Below are 19,227 nucleotides of genomic sequence, written 5' to 3' on the forward strand. Positions count from 1 at the left end.
AGGGGAATGAGGGGGTAGGGTATTATGAAGGAGTAGGGGAATGAGGGGGTAGGGTATTATGAAGGAGTAGGGGAATGAGGGGGTAGGGTATTATGAAGGAGTAGGGGAAAGAGGGGGTAGGGTATTATGAAGGAGTAGGGGAATGAGGGGGAAGGGTATTATGAAGGAGTAGGGGAATGAGGGGGTAGGGTATTATGAAGGAGTAGAGGAATGAGGGGGTAGGGTATGAAGGAGTAGAGGAATGAGAGGGGGTAGGGTATGAAGGAGTAGAGGAATGAGGGGGTAGGGTATAAAGGAGTAGGGGAATGAGGGGGTAGGGTATTATGAAGGAGTAGAGGAATGAGGGGGTAGGGTATAAAGGAGTAGAGGAATGAGGGGGTAGGGTATAAAGGAGTAGGGGAATGAGGGGGTAGGGTATGAAGGAGTAGAGGAATGAGAGGGGGTAGGGTATGAAGGAGTAGAGGAATGAGCGGGGGTAGGGTATGAAGGAGTAGGGGAATGAGGGGGTAGGGTATAAAGGAGTAGGGGAATGAGGGGGTAGGGTATTATGAAGGAGTAGGGGAATGAGGGGGTAGGGTATGAAGGAGTAGGGGAATGAGGGGGTAGGGTATAAAGGAGTAGGGGAATGAGGGGGTAGGGTATAAAGGATTAGGGGAATGAGGGGGTAGGGTATTATGAAGGAGTAGGGGAATGAGGGGGTAGGGTATTATGAAGGAGTAGGGGAATGAGGGGGTAGGGTATTATGAAGGAGTAGGGGAAAGAGGGGGTAGGGTATTATGAAGGAGTAGGGGAATGAGGGGGTAGGGTATTATGAAGGAGTAGGGGAATGAGGGGGTAGGGTATTATGAAGGAGTAGGGGAATGAGGGGGTAGGGTATTATGAAGGAGTAGGGGAATGAGGGGGTAGGGTATTATGAAGGAGTAGGGAAATGAGGGGGTAGGGTATAAAGGAGTAGGGGAATGAGGGGGTAGGGTATTATGAAGGAGTAGAGGAATGAGGGGGTAGGGTATGAAGGAGTAGAGGAATGGTTGGGTAGGGTATGAAGGAGCAGGGGAATGAGGGGGTAGGGTATGGAGGAGTAGGGGAATGAGGGGGGGGGGGGGTATTATGAAGGAGTAGAGGAATGGGGGGGGTAGGGTATGAAGGAGTAGAGGAATGGTTGGGTAGGGTATGAAGGAGCAGGGGAATGAGGGGGTAGGGTATGGAGGAGTAGGGGAATAAGGGGGTAGGGTATAAAGGAGTAGGGGAATGAGGGGGGGTAGGGTATTATAAAGGAGTAGCGGAATGAAGGGGTAGGGTATTATGAAGGAGTTGGGGAATGAGGGGGTAGGGTATTATGAAGGAGTAGGGGAATGAGGGGGTAGGGTATGAAGGAGTAGAGGAATGGGGGGGTAAGGTATGAAGGAGTAGGGGAATGAGGGGGGGTAGGGTATGAAGGAGCAGGGGAATGAGGGGGTAGGGTATGGAGGAGTAGGGGAATGAGGGGGTAGGGTATGGAGGAGTAGGGGAATGAGGGGGTAGGGTATGGAGGAGTAGGGGAATGAGGGGGTAGGGTATGAAGGAGTAGAGGAATGAGGGGGTAGGGTATGAAGGAGTAGGGGAATGAGGGGGTAGGGTATTAAGGAGTAGGGGAATGAGGGGGTAGGGTATGGAGGAGTAGGAAAATGAGGGGCTAGGGAGTGACAGGGTAGTGGATGAGGAAGTAGTTAATGGATGAGTAGGGAAGGAGGGGGTAGGGAGTGAGAGAGTAGTGAATGAGGGGATAGTTAATGAGTAAGTAGGGAATGAGGCGTAGTTATTGAGGGATTAGGTGATGAGGGGGTAGTTAATGAGGGGGTATGGAGTTAAGGGGACATTGAGGTATTTGGAACACACTTCATGATTGATCATGTACACGTTTGTCCTGCAGGAGAACATCAGGGACAAACTGCGTCCGGTGTCTCTCACTATCACACACACTATAAAGAGGACACGACATGAAAGACATGTCCCTGATCACACACACCAGCGCCTAGGACATCTCACCCCCGTCCTGAGTCCTACCCCCCCAAACACACACCACTCAGAGGTAACACACTACCACAGAGAGGGAGGGGCTTCAGAATCTGCCTCCTCCTCTTCTACTAATACTGCTCAAAACACATTCTGCGTGTGTGTGTGTGTGTGTATGTGTGTGTGTGGTCCAGGTGAACTTCATCAAAGAAGGCTGTGGTGATGACAACATTTGCCAAAGTAACCTGAAACTGAGCTACAGATTTGGGACACGACCCTCAATTTCAGATATCTTCACTGCTTTACCAATGTGAGACTGTCTGTCTGTCTGTCTGTCTGTCTGTCTGTCTGTCTGTCTGTCTGTCTGTCTAAAGTGAAGGCTCATGCTTCCCCCTGCTGTCAATTACACAACACTGCAGGACACACAACTAGCATAAACCAACCACTGCCCACGAAACAACTATGAATCAAATACAATCCCAATTCCAAAAAAGTTGAGAAAATTTGAATAAAAACAGAATGCAGTAATTTGTTAATTATTCATTTATAAGGTATATAAAATCAGGTCATTTTGAATTTGATGGCTGCAAAAAGTTAAAAAAAAAGTTGGGACAGGTCCATGTTTCTCGTCTCCTTTTAACAATAGTCCTTATACATCTTGTAGAATGTTGTCCCATATGTGTCTGATACAGGATTCTAGCTGCTCAACAGTTCTGGTACTCTTTGTTGTGTTTTTGCCAAATGTTTTCAAATGGTGAAAGGTCTAGACTGCAGACAGGCCAGTTCAGCACCCAGACTCTTCTACTATAAAGTCATGCTACTGTAATAGATGCAGTAAGCATTTAGCATTGGTGTTTCTGGATCATGTTCATGCATACCTTCTTCTTAGCATTATAGAGATTTAACCTGCATTTGTGGATGACATGTGTCCACAGACAATGATTTCTGGAGGTGTTAATGAGCCTATGCAGTGATTTCCATCACAGAATCATTATGGTTATAAATGCAGTGACCCCTGAGGGCCTGAAGATCACAAACATCCAATACTGATTTTCACCCTTTCTCCAGATTCTGTTTTGCAATTTGATGTCGAACATCATTCTGAAAATGGTTTACAGTTGTAACATTTGATATGTTTTCAATGTTCTATTGTAAATAAAATATTTGAGGTTATGAGATCATTACATTTTGTTTTTAGTTACATTTTATAGGGTTTTAAAAAAGGGGATGTGTGTTAGGCCACTGTGCCTAAAGAAGGGAAAAGTTCATTCACTGTGTTTGTGTGTGCGTGTGTGTGTGCATTTGTGTACACAGAGGGGAGGATGGCGTGCCTGTGTTTTCTCTTTCTGATCAGAGGTCAGTGGTTTTGGAGGTGACTGTGATGAACACACCCTCTGACCCCACCCACCCCGAGGAGGATGGAGATGATGCGCATGCTGCTCAGCTCACAATCAAACTGCCACACACACTCACCTACTCTGGGGTCAGGGGTCAGGTGTGTATACAAACACACATGCGCACATACACACGCACACATACACACACTCACCTAATCTGGAATAGTTTATACATTAAACTGTATTACACAATGAAGAGTTTCAAATTATAAACAGACTAATAAATGTGTGTGTGTGTGTGTGTGTGTGTGTGTGTGTGTGTGTGTGTGTGTGTGTGTGTGTGTGTGTGTGTGTGTGTGTGTGTATGTTTCTGTGTCTGTCTGTCTTGTCTGTTCGGCAGGTGGTGTGTGAGGTGAATCAGAATGGCTCTCGGGCAGACTGTGAGCTTGGAAATCCATTCAAGAGAGATGCTGTGGTATGCTCACACACACACACATACATGCACATGCACACATTTCACATATTTATTAGTATAATATTATCCAGTTTTCAGTGATTATAGTGTGTGTGTGTGTGTGTGTGTGTGTGTGTGTGTGTGTGTGTGTGTGTGTGTGTGGTGATTGTTTTACTTTCAGTTAATTTTCTACATTATTTTGAGCACGTCAGGCTTCACCGTGGAAACGACGTCTTTATCAGTGGACCTGCAAATGTCCACGTGAGTTATTGAAAACAAACATGCACACAAATGCACACACATACACACACAGATTTACTATAATAATAATGAGTATAAATAAAGTGTTAATAAAGTGTGTGTTGTGTGTTGCAGGATCAGTGAGCAGCTCCACCAATCTCCTGTTACAGCTCTCGCTCGTGTCGTGATAGAACTTCCTCTCACTGTCAGCGGGTATCTTACACACACACAAACACACACACACATACACACACACACACACACACACACACACACACACTCATACGTACTCATATACACACATTTAAAAACGTCCCACAGTGGGGAAATTGTGTGTAGTGTGTGTGTAGTAAGAGTGTATATTGTGTGTATTGCACAGTGTAGTGTATATAATTTGTGTGTGTGTGTTGTACAGAGTGGCTCGTCCTCATCAGCTGTTCTTCAGTGGGACGGTTCGAGGAGAGAGCGCGATGGAGACTCTGGAACAAACAGGAAGTGAAGTAGAGTTCGAGTTCACTGTAAGATTAACACACACACTATGTACATCATACAAGCACTATATACATCATACACACTACATCATACACACAAGAGAGGCTGATTGAGACCCCTAGGAGGCGAAATAACTAATTTGGTCTCCTTAGCCGAAGGCAGTTTGGATAGGGGAAGGAAATGTAAGATTTTCGAGAACCCGTCCACCACTGTAAGAATGACCCTGCTTCTCGCAGAGGGAGGGGGTCCGGTAGCAAAATCGAGGGCAATGTGAGACCATGAGACCAGGGGCGTTTAGGCACAGGGACAAGTGATTCCTGAACGAACTGCGTCATGGCTTTTTGCTCGGGGCCTGACAGGTGGTACAAATGTCCCCGGGGGGCCGGGGACCGGGTAGGAGGTCGATGGCGCAGTCATATGGCCGATGAGCAGGTAAGGAGGAAGCTCGGGCCTTGCTGAATACTTGACCTAGGTCGTGATAAACCGAGGGAATTGAGTCGAGGTCCAAGGTCTCAAGAGAACCAGAGGCAGATGGCTGAGTAAAAAGTGGGAATGGCAGAAGGTCCCCCACTCTAAGACTTCACCCGTGGACCAGTCCAGGTGGGGGTTGTGTTTCTGCAGCTAGGGAAAGCCGAGCATGACAGGGGTGTGAGGGGATTAAATTACCAAAAAGGATAGCCACTCCTGATGTTGATAGGCAATGGTGACTAGGAGGGGCTTTATGTGACAGGTCGCTTGATAAAGGGGATGGCCATCGAGAGCTTGAAGGATGGCTGGCAATGGTTTGGTCTCAGTCATTAACTGCTGAACTAGATCCTAATCCAAAAATTCTGATTCTGCCCCGGAATCCACAAAAGCCGCAAGTTGGTGCTCCTGCCCCCCAGAGAGGATGTGGATGTCTAGGAGTTGTTTGGAGAGGTCAGGAAGGATTTGGCTTGGCAAGGGCCTCCCCATCAGCGACGAGCCCAGTCTTTTACTGGGCAGGCAATCGTCATGTGTCCAGCTTTCCTGCAGTAGAGACACAAGCCTCTGGTGCGACACCTCTCCTTTTTATTTGGGGATAGGTGTCGGTGGAGAGTGGGGTTCTAGAACAGTAGTGTCACAAGAGAGTGTTCGACGGCGGTATTGCGCCGGAGAGTGGCGACGCTCGGTGCGCCGAGGGGTTTGCTCCACACGACGCTCCTGCAGGCGTCTATCTATTCGTGTTGCGAGGACAATGAGGCCATCTAAAGGGTTATTTATAAAATAGTTTAGATTTATTTTAATCGTCTGGATTTTTTGCCTGATGTTTTAAAATAAAACCTAGATAAAAATCTAGGATTCTGCTTGTTATTTTCAAGGTGCGCGTATGAAAATTATACCACTGTGCAAATTCTTTCTCCCTGATCATTTTGGTTTTAAGACAAGCTACATCATCTACACCAGTGGTCCCCAACCACCGGGTCAGTTGGTAACGGGCCACACAGAAAGAATACATAACCTGCATTATTTCTGTTTTATTTATTATCTGATTCTGAACAATGTTTTATTTTGGAAAATTACCAGATTCTCTCCTCCACATCTGTATAATACTCACTCTTGATCCATGTCATGATGCCTTGGTCACATGGCTTACCTTCATCCGCCACCTTCTTAAAGCAGCTCCATCCGCTAACACATAATATATTAGCGCTAAACTCAAACCCCCAAGTGAGCAAAATGAACAAAAAACAACACAGTGGATTCATGTTTATTATTATATTTAGAAAATACCAGTTTTTAATGCCGGTCGTATCATTTTATTTTGTTGTATTTATTCACCACACCTTAAAGGCTGGTCCGTAAAAAATATTGTCTGACATTAAACCGGTCTGTGAAAATATTGTCCGACATTAATCCGGTCCGTGGCGCAAAAAAGGTTGGGGACCACTGATCTAGAGTCTTACAGAATGTTGATTCTAGGTATTCAGCGGCCCAGACCTGCTTTTGGACACTAAATATTTTATTCAAATGTTTCACATTTGTGTTTAGATTTTAGATTAGATTATTATTATAAATAGCTGTGACTCTGCCTACTCTGCCACTTAGACGGGGCTCTGGACAGTCACTTGTTAACTAATGCTTTTCTGAGAATATGACCCATACTACGAAATGAGAGCAGTACCTTCCCGAGTGGAAGGATACCGTCCCACCCTAATAGGCTGAACAGCCTTGCCCTCAAAAATTGCTCTTATTATCTTTGAATACCACATTGTCCCACATTACATTGACTCAGGACTACTTTTCACTTCTGATCATCATCATCACTGCACCCCGCAACATCGTATATCTGCTATAAATGAACATTCGGTGCAACCCAGATGAGGATGAGGTTCCCTCTTGAGTCTGGTTCCTCTCAATGTTTCCTCCTTATAAAAATGAATTTAATTGAATTGTTTTTGTAGCACCAATTGGACATCCAGCAGTTCAGTGACGATAACCTGCTGTAAGCTACACCGCCATGCGGCATTTGGATGGTTACAGAGCATATTACTGTATCGAACATTGCCTTCGCTAATTTACACACCTCTATAATGTTACTCTTAGTAACCTCTGACTGAAGGCGTATATCATTAGCTTCTATGTAAAAAACTATCTTAGAAAACCTGTGCTTTCCTAAAAACCTAAGCTGACCTGCTATGTCTGGCACCCACTATGTGTATTCACACACTATGTACATCATACATCTACATCATACACAGTATACATCATACACACATCATTCACACTATATACAGTACAGACCAAAAGTTTGGACACACCTTCTCATTCAAAGAGTTTTCTTTATTGTCATGACTAAGAAAATTGTAGATTCACACTGAAGTCATCAAAACTATGGATGAACACATGTGGAATTATATATGGAATTATATACATAACAAAAAAGTGTGAAACAACTGAAAAATGTCATATTGTAGGTTCTTCAAAGTAGCCACCTTTTGCTTTGATTACTGCTTTGCACACTCTTGGCATTCTCTTGATGAGCTTCAAGAGGTAGTCACCTGAAATGGTCTTCCAACAGTCTTGAAGGAGTTCCCCGAGAGATGCTTGGCACTTGTTGGCCCTTTTGCCTTCACTCTGCGGTCCAGCTCACCCCTAAACCATCTCCATTGGGTTCAGGTCCGGTGACTGTGGAGGTCAGGTCATCTGGCGCAGCACCCCATCACTCTCCTTCTTGGTCAAATAGCCCTTGATGCCTTCAGTGTGACTCTACAATTTTCATAGTCATAAAAATAAAGAAAACTCTTTGAATGAGAAGGTGTGTCCAAACTTTTGGTCTGTACTGTATATCATAGACACACTATGTACATCATACAATTGATTTTTATTTGTATTGTGCTTTTAACAATGAACATTGTCTCAAAGCAGCTTTACACAGATAATGTGGTGATTAAGTAAATATGTTCTTAGTTTGTCCCTGATGAGCAACTGTGGCAAGGAAAAACTCCCCGAGATGGCATAATACACATACTATATACATAATACACATTATGTACATCATACACACTATATACATCACACATACACTATTTATATTTTACATACACTATATACATTTTTCCAGTTTGTATGCAGTGGTGGGCTGTGCATTTGGTACATGGGCCTTCAGTGGGGACATACCCGACCCTAACCCTAGCCCTAACCCACCTCTTAATATCACCACTATCATGTCGCAATTATAGAAATCATCAATACTACACAAAAACGCAGAGAAAGAGGCATTTCACATATGGAGGGTGAAAACCATTTTACTAAAGCAACAAACCCAGCTAAGACTTCAAACCTCTACACTACAACCACAACTGTGCACCTACAACATCTGGAGCAGTTCACAATCAAGATTTGTCTAATAACATGACAAAAACAATAAAATGTAAATAAAAACCAACCTACTCACCAGAGATGCAGACTCATAATGTGCAGCGCCCCCCAGAGGCTGTAATCCAGGGTAGCGCTCGTATTCACTGGTCTGGAAGTGGAGAACAAACCCTTTCCCTGGCTGAGACACGCTAGCGAGCTTCAGGGTTGGTGACCTTCTCACCATGTCTAACTTTTCTTCAAAATGTATTTTAAGTATGTCCGAGACCAAATCAATTTCTCTTCCTCCGTAGGTATAAAAATGTCTAACTCAGATGTATTAATCGTGTGCAGAGCGACACACGTGTTTTACCAGTCGAACTTGTAACTGTAACAGTTTCCCTCTGAACAACCAATCAGAAGACTGAAAAATGCTGATGCTATTCTGGACCATTAGCCCTGTGAGGCAAATATGAAATCTAATTGGTTAATGAAACAGACTGTGGTAAAACACCAGCAGTACATACTTTAAAGGCCCTGGGCAGAGTAGATTGACATGGCAGCACATAGAGGCTGAAATCTGATTGGACAAAATAATCTAACATCCACATACTGGAAGCAGTGCAGCTGAGAGAAACGCTATGAAATGTAAAGAATAAACTATTGGAAATAAATTAATACAATTTCACGGAACAAATATTAGGATTCAGGTTGTAAATGTAGATCAGTGCTTCTGATAGTGTTTAGACCAGCAGAGAAGGATTTACTGACCGCACACCACTGCATTTTACACTGCATTATACACACATTATACATACATCAGACAGAGAGTATATACATCATACACACAATTCACATAATACACAGATCTTTTACATTACACACAGACACACAGATATTATTGTTTATTATTATTAAAATGTATGTAATGTGTCTGTGTATGGTTGTGTGTATACGGTGTATTTGTGTGTATGATTTGGTGAATGTGTGTGTCCAGGTTTCTAACAGCGGTCAGTCTCTGCAGACTCTTGGCTCGGCGTTTCTGAACATCATGTGGCCTCATGAGCTGCCGAATGAAAAATGGCTGCTTTACCCTACTAGTTTACACTCCGACCATCCACACACACACTGCACACATCACTCAGCACTTAACACACTCCACCTCAGACACCCACACAATACACACAACACACACATACTGTCACAGGTAGGTACTGAACGGAGTGTGATGGTAGAATAAAATGTTGGTGTGAATGAAAAGGATTTGAAGTGTGTATTAATGTGTTATGAAGGTGAGAAAGACTCGCTCATATCCTGAGGATGAAGAACATGCACCTGTGAGAAACAACATGCAGGACAACACACCTGCCGTTGCTGCTAACGACCGACGCAAATCCCTCAAACTGGTGTGTGTGTGTGTGTGTGTGTGTGTGTGTGTGTGTGTGTGTGTGTGTGTGTTAGGCTCTGCAAGATGTGTTGTGTTTGTGTATTGTGTGTGTGTGTGTGTGTGTGTGTGTGTTACAGAATTGTGTGTTAGGCTAGGAGACAGACAGAACAGAGCAGTTTTCCTTAGTACATTTTAAATGAGCTTTGGCCCAGAGAGGATGGTGGTGTTTCTGGACCATGTTCACACATGTCTTCTTCTTTATATGTAGAGATTTAACCAGCATTTATGGATGACATGCAAACTGTGTTCACAGACAATAATTTCTGCAGGTGTTAATGAGCCTATGCAGTGATTTCCATTACAGAATCATGACTGTTTTAAATGCTGTCAAAAACATCTATCCAATATTGATTTTCCCCCTTGTCCCTTGTTTTGTTCTTCCGCAACTGTTTTATTTTAATTTACTTTCATTTACTTTTTCCACTTTTTCCAGTTACAACACTTTTGAGACGTGTTGCAGCCATCAAATTCTAAAGACATTTTTTTCCTTAAAACATTTCCTTAGGGTGTACATTTAAATGTACTTTTATGGCATTTAGCACATGCCCTTATTCAGAGCAACTTACAACTTGAGGATTTAGGGCCTTGCTCAAGGGCCCAGCAGTAGCAGCTGCACATTGTCTAAAATATATCCAAGTTTAATTTCTTTTGCTTTAGTTTTGTCCCTTGAGAGGATACTGAAATATTTGCTGAAATGTTTTCTCTGCTCAGCCGTACGGCCTATAACCCTAAACCTAAACCCTAACCCTAAACCCTGAGCCTAAACCTAAACCCTGACCCTAAACCCTGAGCCTAAACCTAAACCCTAACCCTAAACCCTGAGCCTAAACCTAAACCCTAACCCTAAACCCTGAGCCTAAACCTAAACCCTGATCCTAAACCTAAACCCTGACTCTAAATGCAAATGTGCATCTAAAAGTATGGTCCTGGATGCACATATTGTGTTTGTTCAGGGTGCTGGAATAAGCTCTCTCAGGTTAAGTTAGTGTGTGTGTGTTACAGGATTGTGTGTTAGGCTCAGCGGGGTGTGTAATGTTTAAGTGTGTGTGTGTGTGTATTACAGGACTGTGTGTTAGGCTCAGCGGGGTGTGTAATGTTTAAGTGTGTGTGTGTGTGTATTACAGGACTGTGTGTTAGGCTCAGCGGGGTGTGTAATGTTTAAGTGTGTGTGTGTGTGTATTACAGGACTGTGTGTTAGGCTCAGCGGGGTGTGTAATGTTTAAGTGTGTGTGTGTGTGTATTACAGGACTGTGTGTTAGGCTCAGCAAGGTGTGTAGTGTTTCAGTGTGCACTTCAGAATTTCTCCGGTTCTGTGAAGTTCCGTGTCGCAGCTCGTCTGTGGAACAGCACCTTCATCGAGGTTATTCTAATTATTATTATTCTTATTCTATTTCTTTTACACACACACACACACACACACACACACACACACACACACACACACATGCATGTCTCAGCTGGCGCTGCTGTGTGAATTCACTGTGTGTGTTTGTGTGTGTGTGTGTGTGTGTCAGGAGTTCTCAGGGGTTAGCGTGTCCGAAGTGTTGGTCAGAGCAAACATCTCCGTGAAGTCCAGCCTCAAACATCTGGTGCTCAGAGATGCTGCTGCACAGGTATATACACACACACACACACACACACACACACACACACACACACACACAGACACACACAGAAGAAGTGACATGTACAAGTATGAAAATTCCCACAGACTTAAACCACAAGCTCTGATTTTGAATTATCTGGGTTACCCTTGTGTGTGTGTGTGTGTGTGTGTGTGTGTGTTTGTGTGTGTGACAGGTATCACTGATGGTGTATCCTGAGCTAAGTGTGTTGGATGTGTCATGGGTTCCATGGTGGATCATCCTGATCGCTATATTAGCTGGAGTGATCATGCTCGCTTTGATTGTCTGCATCCTGTGGAAGGTACAAACACATGCACATACACACACACACACACACACACACACACACACACACACACACACACACACACACACACACAGTTTTCGAGGTGCTTACATCATTTCAGTTCTTCTGTTTCAGTTTAAAATGCTCCTTTCTCTCTCCATGTTCTCCATCCTCATGCTGTTTTCTTCTTTTGCTTTTCTTTGTTTTCGTGTGTGTGTGTGTTTATTAGTGTGGGTTCTTTAAGCAGACAGAGAGACATCCTCAGTATGAGACAGAGTTTTATCGTGCCCATCGTCACCTGCAGCCATCTGATGCAGACAAACACACGGGGGCACAATAATTCCATCACACACACACTTCGGTCTTTGGGTAAACACACACCGAGTGACTACTGTGTGAATAACTGCACTGCTGAGTGCCACATGCACTTTCAACCCTGTATGTTTGTGTGTGTGTGTGTGTGTGTGTGTATGTGTGTGTGTGTGTGTGTGCCACTGCACTGATCTGCATGTGTGTGATGGATCAGTTAGTGTCGGGGCGGAATTGTGGTGTTTGATGGGAACCAGAGGAACAATTCCACTGTGTGTGTTCTGATGGTTTGCAGTGTTTTGTGTTTTATTCGTGTGTGTCTCTAAATTTCAGTAACACTATTACAGTTTTACTCAGTCCCTTTGGAGCGTTTCTCAAATCATCCTTAACATTTGTAAAGCAGTAAGTTCATTTCGCATAACTATTAGTACAAACAGCAGAACACAACTGAACTTTTCATCTCTCAAAAGTAAGTATTTGTTTAAATGAACATCTCATTACCATCAGAAATCCTTGTCCTTTGGTCTTTATTTACAAACATGATCATCACAATGTTTAGTCGTGTTGTCACTATGACTGCGCATAGTTTCAGTGTTTCCTGATATAAACAATGATTTTAGTTGAAGTGATTGAAAATAAACAAAGATGAATTTCTTCTGTTTGGCATCTATCATATCAGCAGCACAAATGTATTTATTTGACTGCATATGTGATTTATATTTATTGCAATAGACCAAACAGGATTCACAATTTTACTGTACTGTAATAGAGTTTATTCATTTCCTGTTTTTTTTATCTTTGTTCATAAATTGTGTTTTGCTCTCTGTCACTAATTAAAGGTCCACAAGTTTCATGTTTTAACTGTTTTAGAGAACTAGTTGATCATTTTGATCTGATGCTGTACACGTCCCTCTATTAGTGACATTCAAGATTCATCTGCACAATTCATCAATCAGAGACACATGCAGACACAATCAGTTATATGAATGTACAAAAGCATTCGCAATTTGATCAAAGCACCAAGCTATAGTTTTTATAAAGCCACACGTGACTCCATGATGTAGATTTGAGAATTTTATTTCTTTTCTGAGAAACACTCCAAAGATACTGAGACAAACTGTAACATCAACATGTACAAAATAACTGAAAATCTTTCTCTCTTTCTTTCTCTCTTTCTCAAGATTCAAAGATTTAAAATTTGCTTTATTGCATGATAAAGAATAGAACACACAGACACATAAAACCAGCACTAACAAACAGAAATAATAATAAACTATAATAATACTGTATATAATGTAGTATAGAATCTATAAAATACTGTAATATAACTATAATAACAATATAAACTATAGAGTTAGAAAAGAAATAATTAAAATAAATACTCTTAGTGACAGTTGTTTCTGTGTGTGTTGTGCTTTTTTTTACTTCTGAGTGAATGTTTGTTTTGTCTGAGAGTTTCACAGTAAAGAAGGCGTATGTTGTTGTTATTTGGGTCTCTGTGTTTTTGGTTTGATACATTTCTGAGTTCTTTTCTTAAATGTTTTTACTTTGGCCTTTCCTGCTGTTCTGTTAAATATGAAGTGAATGTGCTGAAATGCTGATTGACTTCTGTGAATGCTCTGTAGAGAAAGGTGTCTAAAAGTGTTTGGATTTCTTGGATACTGATTGCTTTCTGGAGTTGGTCATTACTGTTTTGGGCGGATCTGTAGGTTTTGTAGATGTTGTAGAGCTTACTGGGCTGTGTGTGTGTGTGTGTGTGTGTGTGTGTGTGTGTGTGTGTGTGTGTGTGTGTGTGTGTGTGTGTGTGTGTGTGTGTGTGTGTGTGTGTGTGTGTGTGTGTGTGTGTGTGTGTGTGTGTGTGTGTGTGTGTTTAATTTTTTAAACAGAAGATCAGACAGGGGTTTAGTGGTTTGTCAGTGATGCTTTGAGAGAAAAAGGGCCCAAATCTGTTATGATATCGTCCACTGTACTGTTCCCAAGAGGTCAGCAAAATGTGTACCTTCCTAGAGAGTCCCCTCGTGTCCTGCCGCTGACGATGTACAGACCCAGACGTTCTGTGGATTAAAGAAGAATGGTGATTGAAAGTCATGTTGTTATTAATGAAGTGTTCACCGTGTGTGTTTACTGTGTCGGCTTGTGTTCCTGTCCTGGCCTTCAGGTCTCCACACATGAGCACATTTTCCTGGGACTGGATCCTTCTGTAAGGACATTAAGGATTTCTGTATTTTTATTTTTAAGTGTAGTATGTAGAAGTTGTGATGATGTGTATGGTGTGTAGTTGTGATTTGTATCAGATTAGGGCCTCCTGAGTCTCGCCTTGGCATGCTGTATTTAGTGTTTGGGAGGGTAATATGATTTTTCTGTCGTCTTGGGGACACTGCGTGACCGTCTCTGTCCTGCTCCATGTCTCCTGTAGGATGATGATGTCAAGGTTTTTAATTTGTTTTTTGGAATTCAGCACTTAATTCTCTCTTTCTCTCTCTCTCTCTCTCTCTCTCTCTCTCTCTCTCTCTCTCTCTCTCTCTCTCTCTCTCTCTCTTTCTCAGTTCGGGTTTTTCCGGAGGTCTCCATATAAGGACAGCATTCCTGAATATCATGCAGTAAGAATCCGGCAGCAGGAACGCTCTGACCTTCATCCTGACCTTCAGCCTGTAAAACCTCTCAAACCTGCACAACCCCCAACATCACACATCAAACAGTGGAGGACACAATGGAGTGATGGCACACACTGACAGACACAAACACGCGCAAACACACACACACACACACACACACACACACACACACACACACACACACACACTTCAGCATGTTCTTTAAAGCATTTAAACAGTACTAAACATTAATTGAGGTGTGTCTTTACGGGCCGTATTGGGAACGGGGTGTGTCTTTGTATTTTTATATGAGCAAGATGGACACACCCACTTCTCCAAAGACAAACCCTCCTTCGTAAAACAGGCCACACCCACATGTCTCTCAGATACAATACTGATACCAATTCATACACTGTCAGCAAATCTAACACTAGCTTATGGCTGCTTTTACATTCAAAACACACACACACACACACACACACACACACACACACACACACACACACACACACACACACACACACACATTATAAATGTATATCTACTGTATGCTGCTGAGTGGCTCCTTTTTTATTCATTAAATCTAAATAAAGTTGATTAACACATGCTATTTAACTGACATGCTATCAACATTTGAGGTTCTTCTGTAGTGTTCTGTAGAAACATTGAAATAAGTGACACAGCAGAAGATTGTTGCTGGAAATCACTGGCTGCTGTGTGACATTCCTGATGATGAAGTTTTCAGACTTGGTTATAATTGTAATATATATAATATATAATTAAGGTTTTTCCCATGTGCTCGGATCTCTCACTGTGTGTTAGAAATGTCTTCTTTCAGATATATTCTCCTTAAATTCAACCACAAAACTACTTAGAACTAAGAATACAAACAACATGGAAAAAGTAAATAACATTAGAACAAATTAAACATATAATGAACAATGAATAAATCAATAAATAAAAACAGTTTCTGTAAAAAGTGTGAAAACTAAATGTTTTATAGTGTTTGAGAGAAATGTGCATTATGCTTTTGTTTCTATACAATAAACTCAGCAATGAAACAGTATAAAGATTTCCTCTGTCCAGATAAATCTATAAATGTCCAGAACTTCTTTTTTCAGTGAGAAATCCTCCATTAGCATGAAGAACAGTTTTACACACTCAGCATCCAGACACTTTGTTTCTCCAAACATTCAGCTGGAATATTTTGCTGTGTCTCTTGTAAAACTCTACAAAGATGTTCTTCACTAGTTGGAGATTCTTCTTCATGCCAGATCAGTTCAGTAGGATTGAGGTGCGGTGACTGGGCAGGTGGTTCCATGATAGCTATCACTCCAGACATCTGTCTGCTCTCTAAATAACACTTACAGAACTCAGACCTATGCTTTGGCTCATAGTCTTGTTGTAAAGTGAAGTTGGTTCCAATAAGCCGCAGTCCAGAAGGAACTGTATGCTGTTGAAGTATGGAATGGGAGCCATGATGGTTCATATTTACTTTCTGGAACCTTCACTGTTCCAAAACAACCGAAAACCATGTCTGATCACATCATCAATTCAATTCATGTTTATTTGTTTTGTGCTTTTAATAATGAACATCGTCTCAGAGCAGCTTTACACAGATAATGTGGAGATAAAATGAATAAGTTCTTTATAAGTGTAAGTTTGTCCCTGATGAACAAGTCGGTGGAGACTGTGGTGAAGGAATGCAGAAGGAAGAAACCTTGAGAGGAACCAGACTCAAGAGGGAACCCATCCTCCGAATGTCCATTTATTACAGATAAATGATGTTGAGGTGCAGTGATGGAGATCAGAGCAAACTGTAGTCCTGAGTCAGTGTAGCAGACTGTTTACATTAACTACAGTCCAAATCCATCCTTAAAGCTCCTGTTCTTACTCCAGAATTCCATGTACCCACCCAAGGCGTTGATGAGAAACCGTCCACATCTTCTCTCCTGTTCTCCTTCTTACACAAGTTCTTCTGGTAGAGACAAAAATCTTACATTTTTACTCCACACAGAAATTTCCTCCATTCATTCACTGTCACATTCTTGTGTTTTTGCCTTTTAGTGCGTTGTAGAGAAACAAATGGTACATGGCGGTATATCCAGGTGTTTTCAGACTCACAGGAACTGTGTCTGATGTAGAACTGACTGATGTAGAAGTTTTAAATGCTGAAATGTGATTAATAATATCATGAATAACATGTTCTCTCTCTGTACTTAACTGTAAATAATATTATTTTTAAACCATCTGCTGATGTTGTCATGAACCTCTTTATCTGATTTTTCTTTTAAAGCTGATTGATTGTTGGTGTTATTCCAGACGGGGTGTGTGTGTGTGTGTGTGTGTGAGAGAGAGAGAGAGAGAGAGAGAGAGAGAGAGAGAGAGAGAGTGAGAGAGTTAAATCCTTTTATAATCTTCCCTTGACTCATGTTTTGGAGAATCTCAGGAGACCCGTGTTAATGGAAGATTAAAAACGTGAATCACGTTAAGAACTGTTTATTGTCTTGAGGGACCTTTAACACAACATCCTGTTCAGTGCTGTGTGTGTGTGTGTGTGTGTGTGTGTGTGTGTGTGTGTATATATATGTATACATGGTCAAACCTTCTCCCTCAGAACAAGTTGTATATTTGAAAAGTGTGTTAGTGTGTGTTGGAGTGAGTTAGTGCGTGTTAGAGACTGTTAGTGTGTTGAAGTGAGTTAGTGCGTGTTAGAGACTGTTAGTGTGTTGAAGTGAGTTAGTGCGTGTTAGAGACTGTTAGTGTGTTGAAGTGAGTTAGTCCGTGTTAGAGACTGTTAGTGTGTTGAAGTGAGTTAGTGCGTGTTAGAGACTGTTAGTGTGTTGAAGTGAGTTAGTCCGTGTTAGAGACTGTTAGTGTGTTGAAGTGAGTTAGTGCGTGTTAGAGACTGTTAGTGTGTTGAAGTGAGTTAGTCCGTGTTAGAGACTGTTAGTGTGTTGAAGTGAGTTAGTCCGTGTTAGAGACTGTTAGTGTGTTGAAGTGAGTTAGTGCGTGTTAGAGACTGTTAGTGTGTTGAAGTGAGTTAGTCCGTGTTAGAGACTGTTAGTGTGTTGAAGTGAGTTAGTGCGTGTTAGAGACTGTTAGTGTGTTGAAGTGAGTTAGTGCGTGTTAGAGACTGTTAGTGTGTTGAAGTGAGTTAGTCCGTGTTAGAGACTGTTAGTGTGTGTTGGAGTGAGTTAGTGCGTGTTAGAGACTGTTAGTGCGTGTTAGAGACTGTTAGTGTGTGTTGGAGTGAGTTAGTGCGTGTTAGAGACTGTTAGTGTGTGTTGGAGTGAGTTAGTGTGTGTTAGAGACTGTTAGTGTGTGTTGGAGTGAGTTAGTGCGTGTTAGAGACTGTTAGTGTGTGTTGGAGTGAGTTAGTGTGTGTTAGAGACTGTTAGTGTGTGTTGGAGTGAGTTAGTGCGTGTTAGAGACTGTTAGTGTGTGTTGGAGACTGTTAGTGTGTTGGAGTGAGTTAGTGCGTGTTAGAGACTGTTAGTGTGTGTGGGATTGTGTTAGCGTGTGTTGGAGTGTGTTTGGTGTGATGGATGCAAGTGTGTGGTTTGCTGTGTTTGGTATGTTTCTGCTGGTTGCCGGGGCGACACATAAAGTGACAGAAGGAGAAACGGCTGTGGACTTGGAGGAAACCATGAGAGAGACGCTGGTGAGCTGGAAAACATTAATGCTGCAAGTTTACACACCAACACACACACACTCCTGGCAACACTTAACACACCTGTGTTAGTGCTCTGACAGGGAACACCGCACTGAACTGTGTATGTGGGGACCTATTTATTAATTAATTTATTTATGTATTCTTTCAGGAGTAAATGAGGTCTTTACCACTGTGTGTGTGTGTGTGTGTGTGTGTGTGTGTGTGTGTGTGTGTGTGTGTGTGTGTGTGTGTGTGTGTGTGACAGGTGAGCGAACAGCAGCTTGGTGGTGTAATTGATGATCATCTCCTGAAGAAGGCACTGAGTTTGTTACTGAACAACCTTCAGAGATACACACGTGACCCAACAGTGTTACACCACCCTCAACGGTACGCAAGTATATGTATATATATACAGTATTTACAGGTAGACCCCAACTTACGACGTAGATCTAGGGTTAGTCGAGAAGAGTGACTACTCTATGATGCATTCCGACGCAGACATAAAGAGGCACTGTAAACACATTAAAAAATTTTTTACATAGTACAAATAAAGTCAATAAAAAATGATTTTATATATATATATATATATATATATATATATATATGTAATTAAAAAAAAAATATATATATATATATATGTAAGGTGACCGTTGTATCTCTGAAATGTCGTAAGTTGAGTGGTCGTAGGTTCGGGGTCTGACTGTATATATACGCAGATGCTCCCCCCCTTTATGAACATTCACTTTACGAACTTTCGCCGATACAAACAAACCTGTCCTCAAAGTAAAACTTGTTCAGAGTCGAAAAAATTCAAAATGGAGGCGATTAGCTGTGAGCTAGTCTTCAACCGTAACGAGTCCATATGATGCGGACCGGACTCGGCCAATGAATATCTTTAAGTGAATTATTTTTTTATTATTTTTTTTAATTTTTTATTATTTAATACAAAATATTGTATACAGTTTTTCGATTTGTTTTAG

At 41.9% G+C, this 19,227-nt stretch overlaps 1 protein-coding gene across 14 annotated transcripts in view; it reads left to right on the forward strand.

Annotated features, from left to right (window-relative positions):
• Nucleotides 1–15,662, forward strand: part of itga7 (integrin, alpha 7) — a 42,232-nt gene extending 26,570 nt beyond the window's left edge. For 8 of the 14 annotated variants that reach the window (XM_083535521.1, XM_083535508.1, XM_083535516.1 and 5 more), the window contains 13 exons: nt 1,910–2,068; nt 2,187–2,302; nt 3,307–3,487; nt 3,730–3,804; nt 3,965–4,044; nt 4,159–4,236; nt 4,439–4,541; nt 9,329–9,538; nt 9,624–9,737; nt 11,025–11,138; nt 11,293–11,391; nt 11,579–11,704; nt 14,545–15,662. In XM_083535521.1, coding sequence (XP_083391647.1) covers nt 1,910–2,068; nt 2,187–2,302; nt 3,307–3,487; nt 3,730–3,804; nt 3,965–4,044; nt 4,159–4,236; nt 4,439–4,541; nt 9,329–9,538; nt 9,624–9,737; nt 11,025–11,138; nt 11,293–11,391; nt 11,579–11,704; nt 14,545–14,730 — 1,641 coding nt within the window. In that variant the 3' untranslated portion in view covers nt 14,731–15,662. Of the gene's footprint in view, nt 1–1,909; nt 2,069–2,186; nt 2,303–3,306; nt 3,488–3,729; nt 3,805–3,964; nt 4,045–4,158; nt 4,237–4,438; nt 4,542–9,328; nt 9,539–9,623; nt 9,818–10,760; nt 10,797–10,841; nt 10,956–11,024; nt 11,139–11,292; nt 11,392–11,578; nt 11,705–11,918; nt 12,059–14,544 lie in introns of those variants that run through there. The other 6 variants (XM_083535515.1, XM_083535519.1, XM_083535510.1 and 3 more) reach the window with 3 other exon arrangements.
• Nucleotides 15,663–19,227: the final 3,565 nt, after the last annotated feature.

The sequence above is a fragment of the Silurus aristotelis genome, assembly GCF_946808225.1.
Source record: "Silurus aristotelis genome assembly, chromosome: 29".
NCBI classification, from domain to species: Eukaryota; Metazoa; Chordata; class Actinopteri; order Siluriformes; family Siluridae; genus Silurus; species Silurus aristotelis.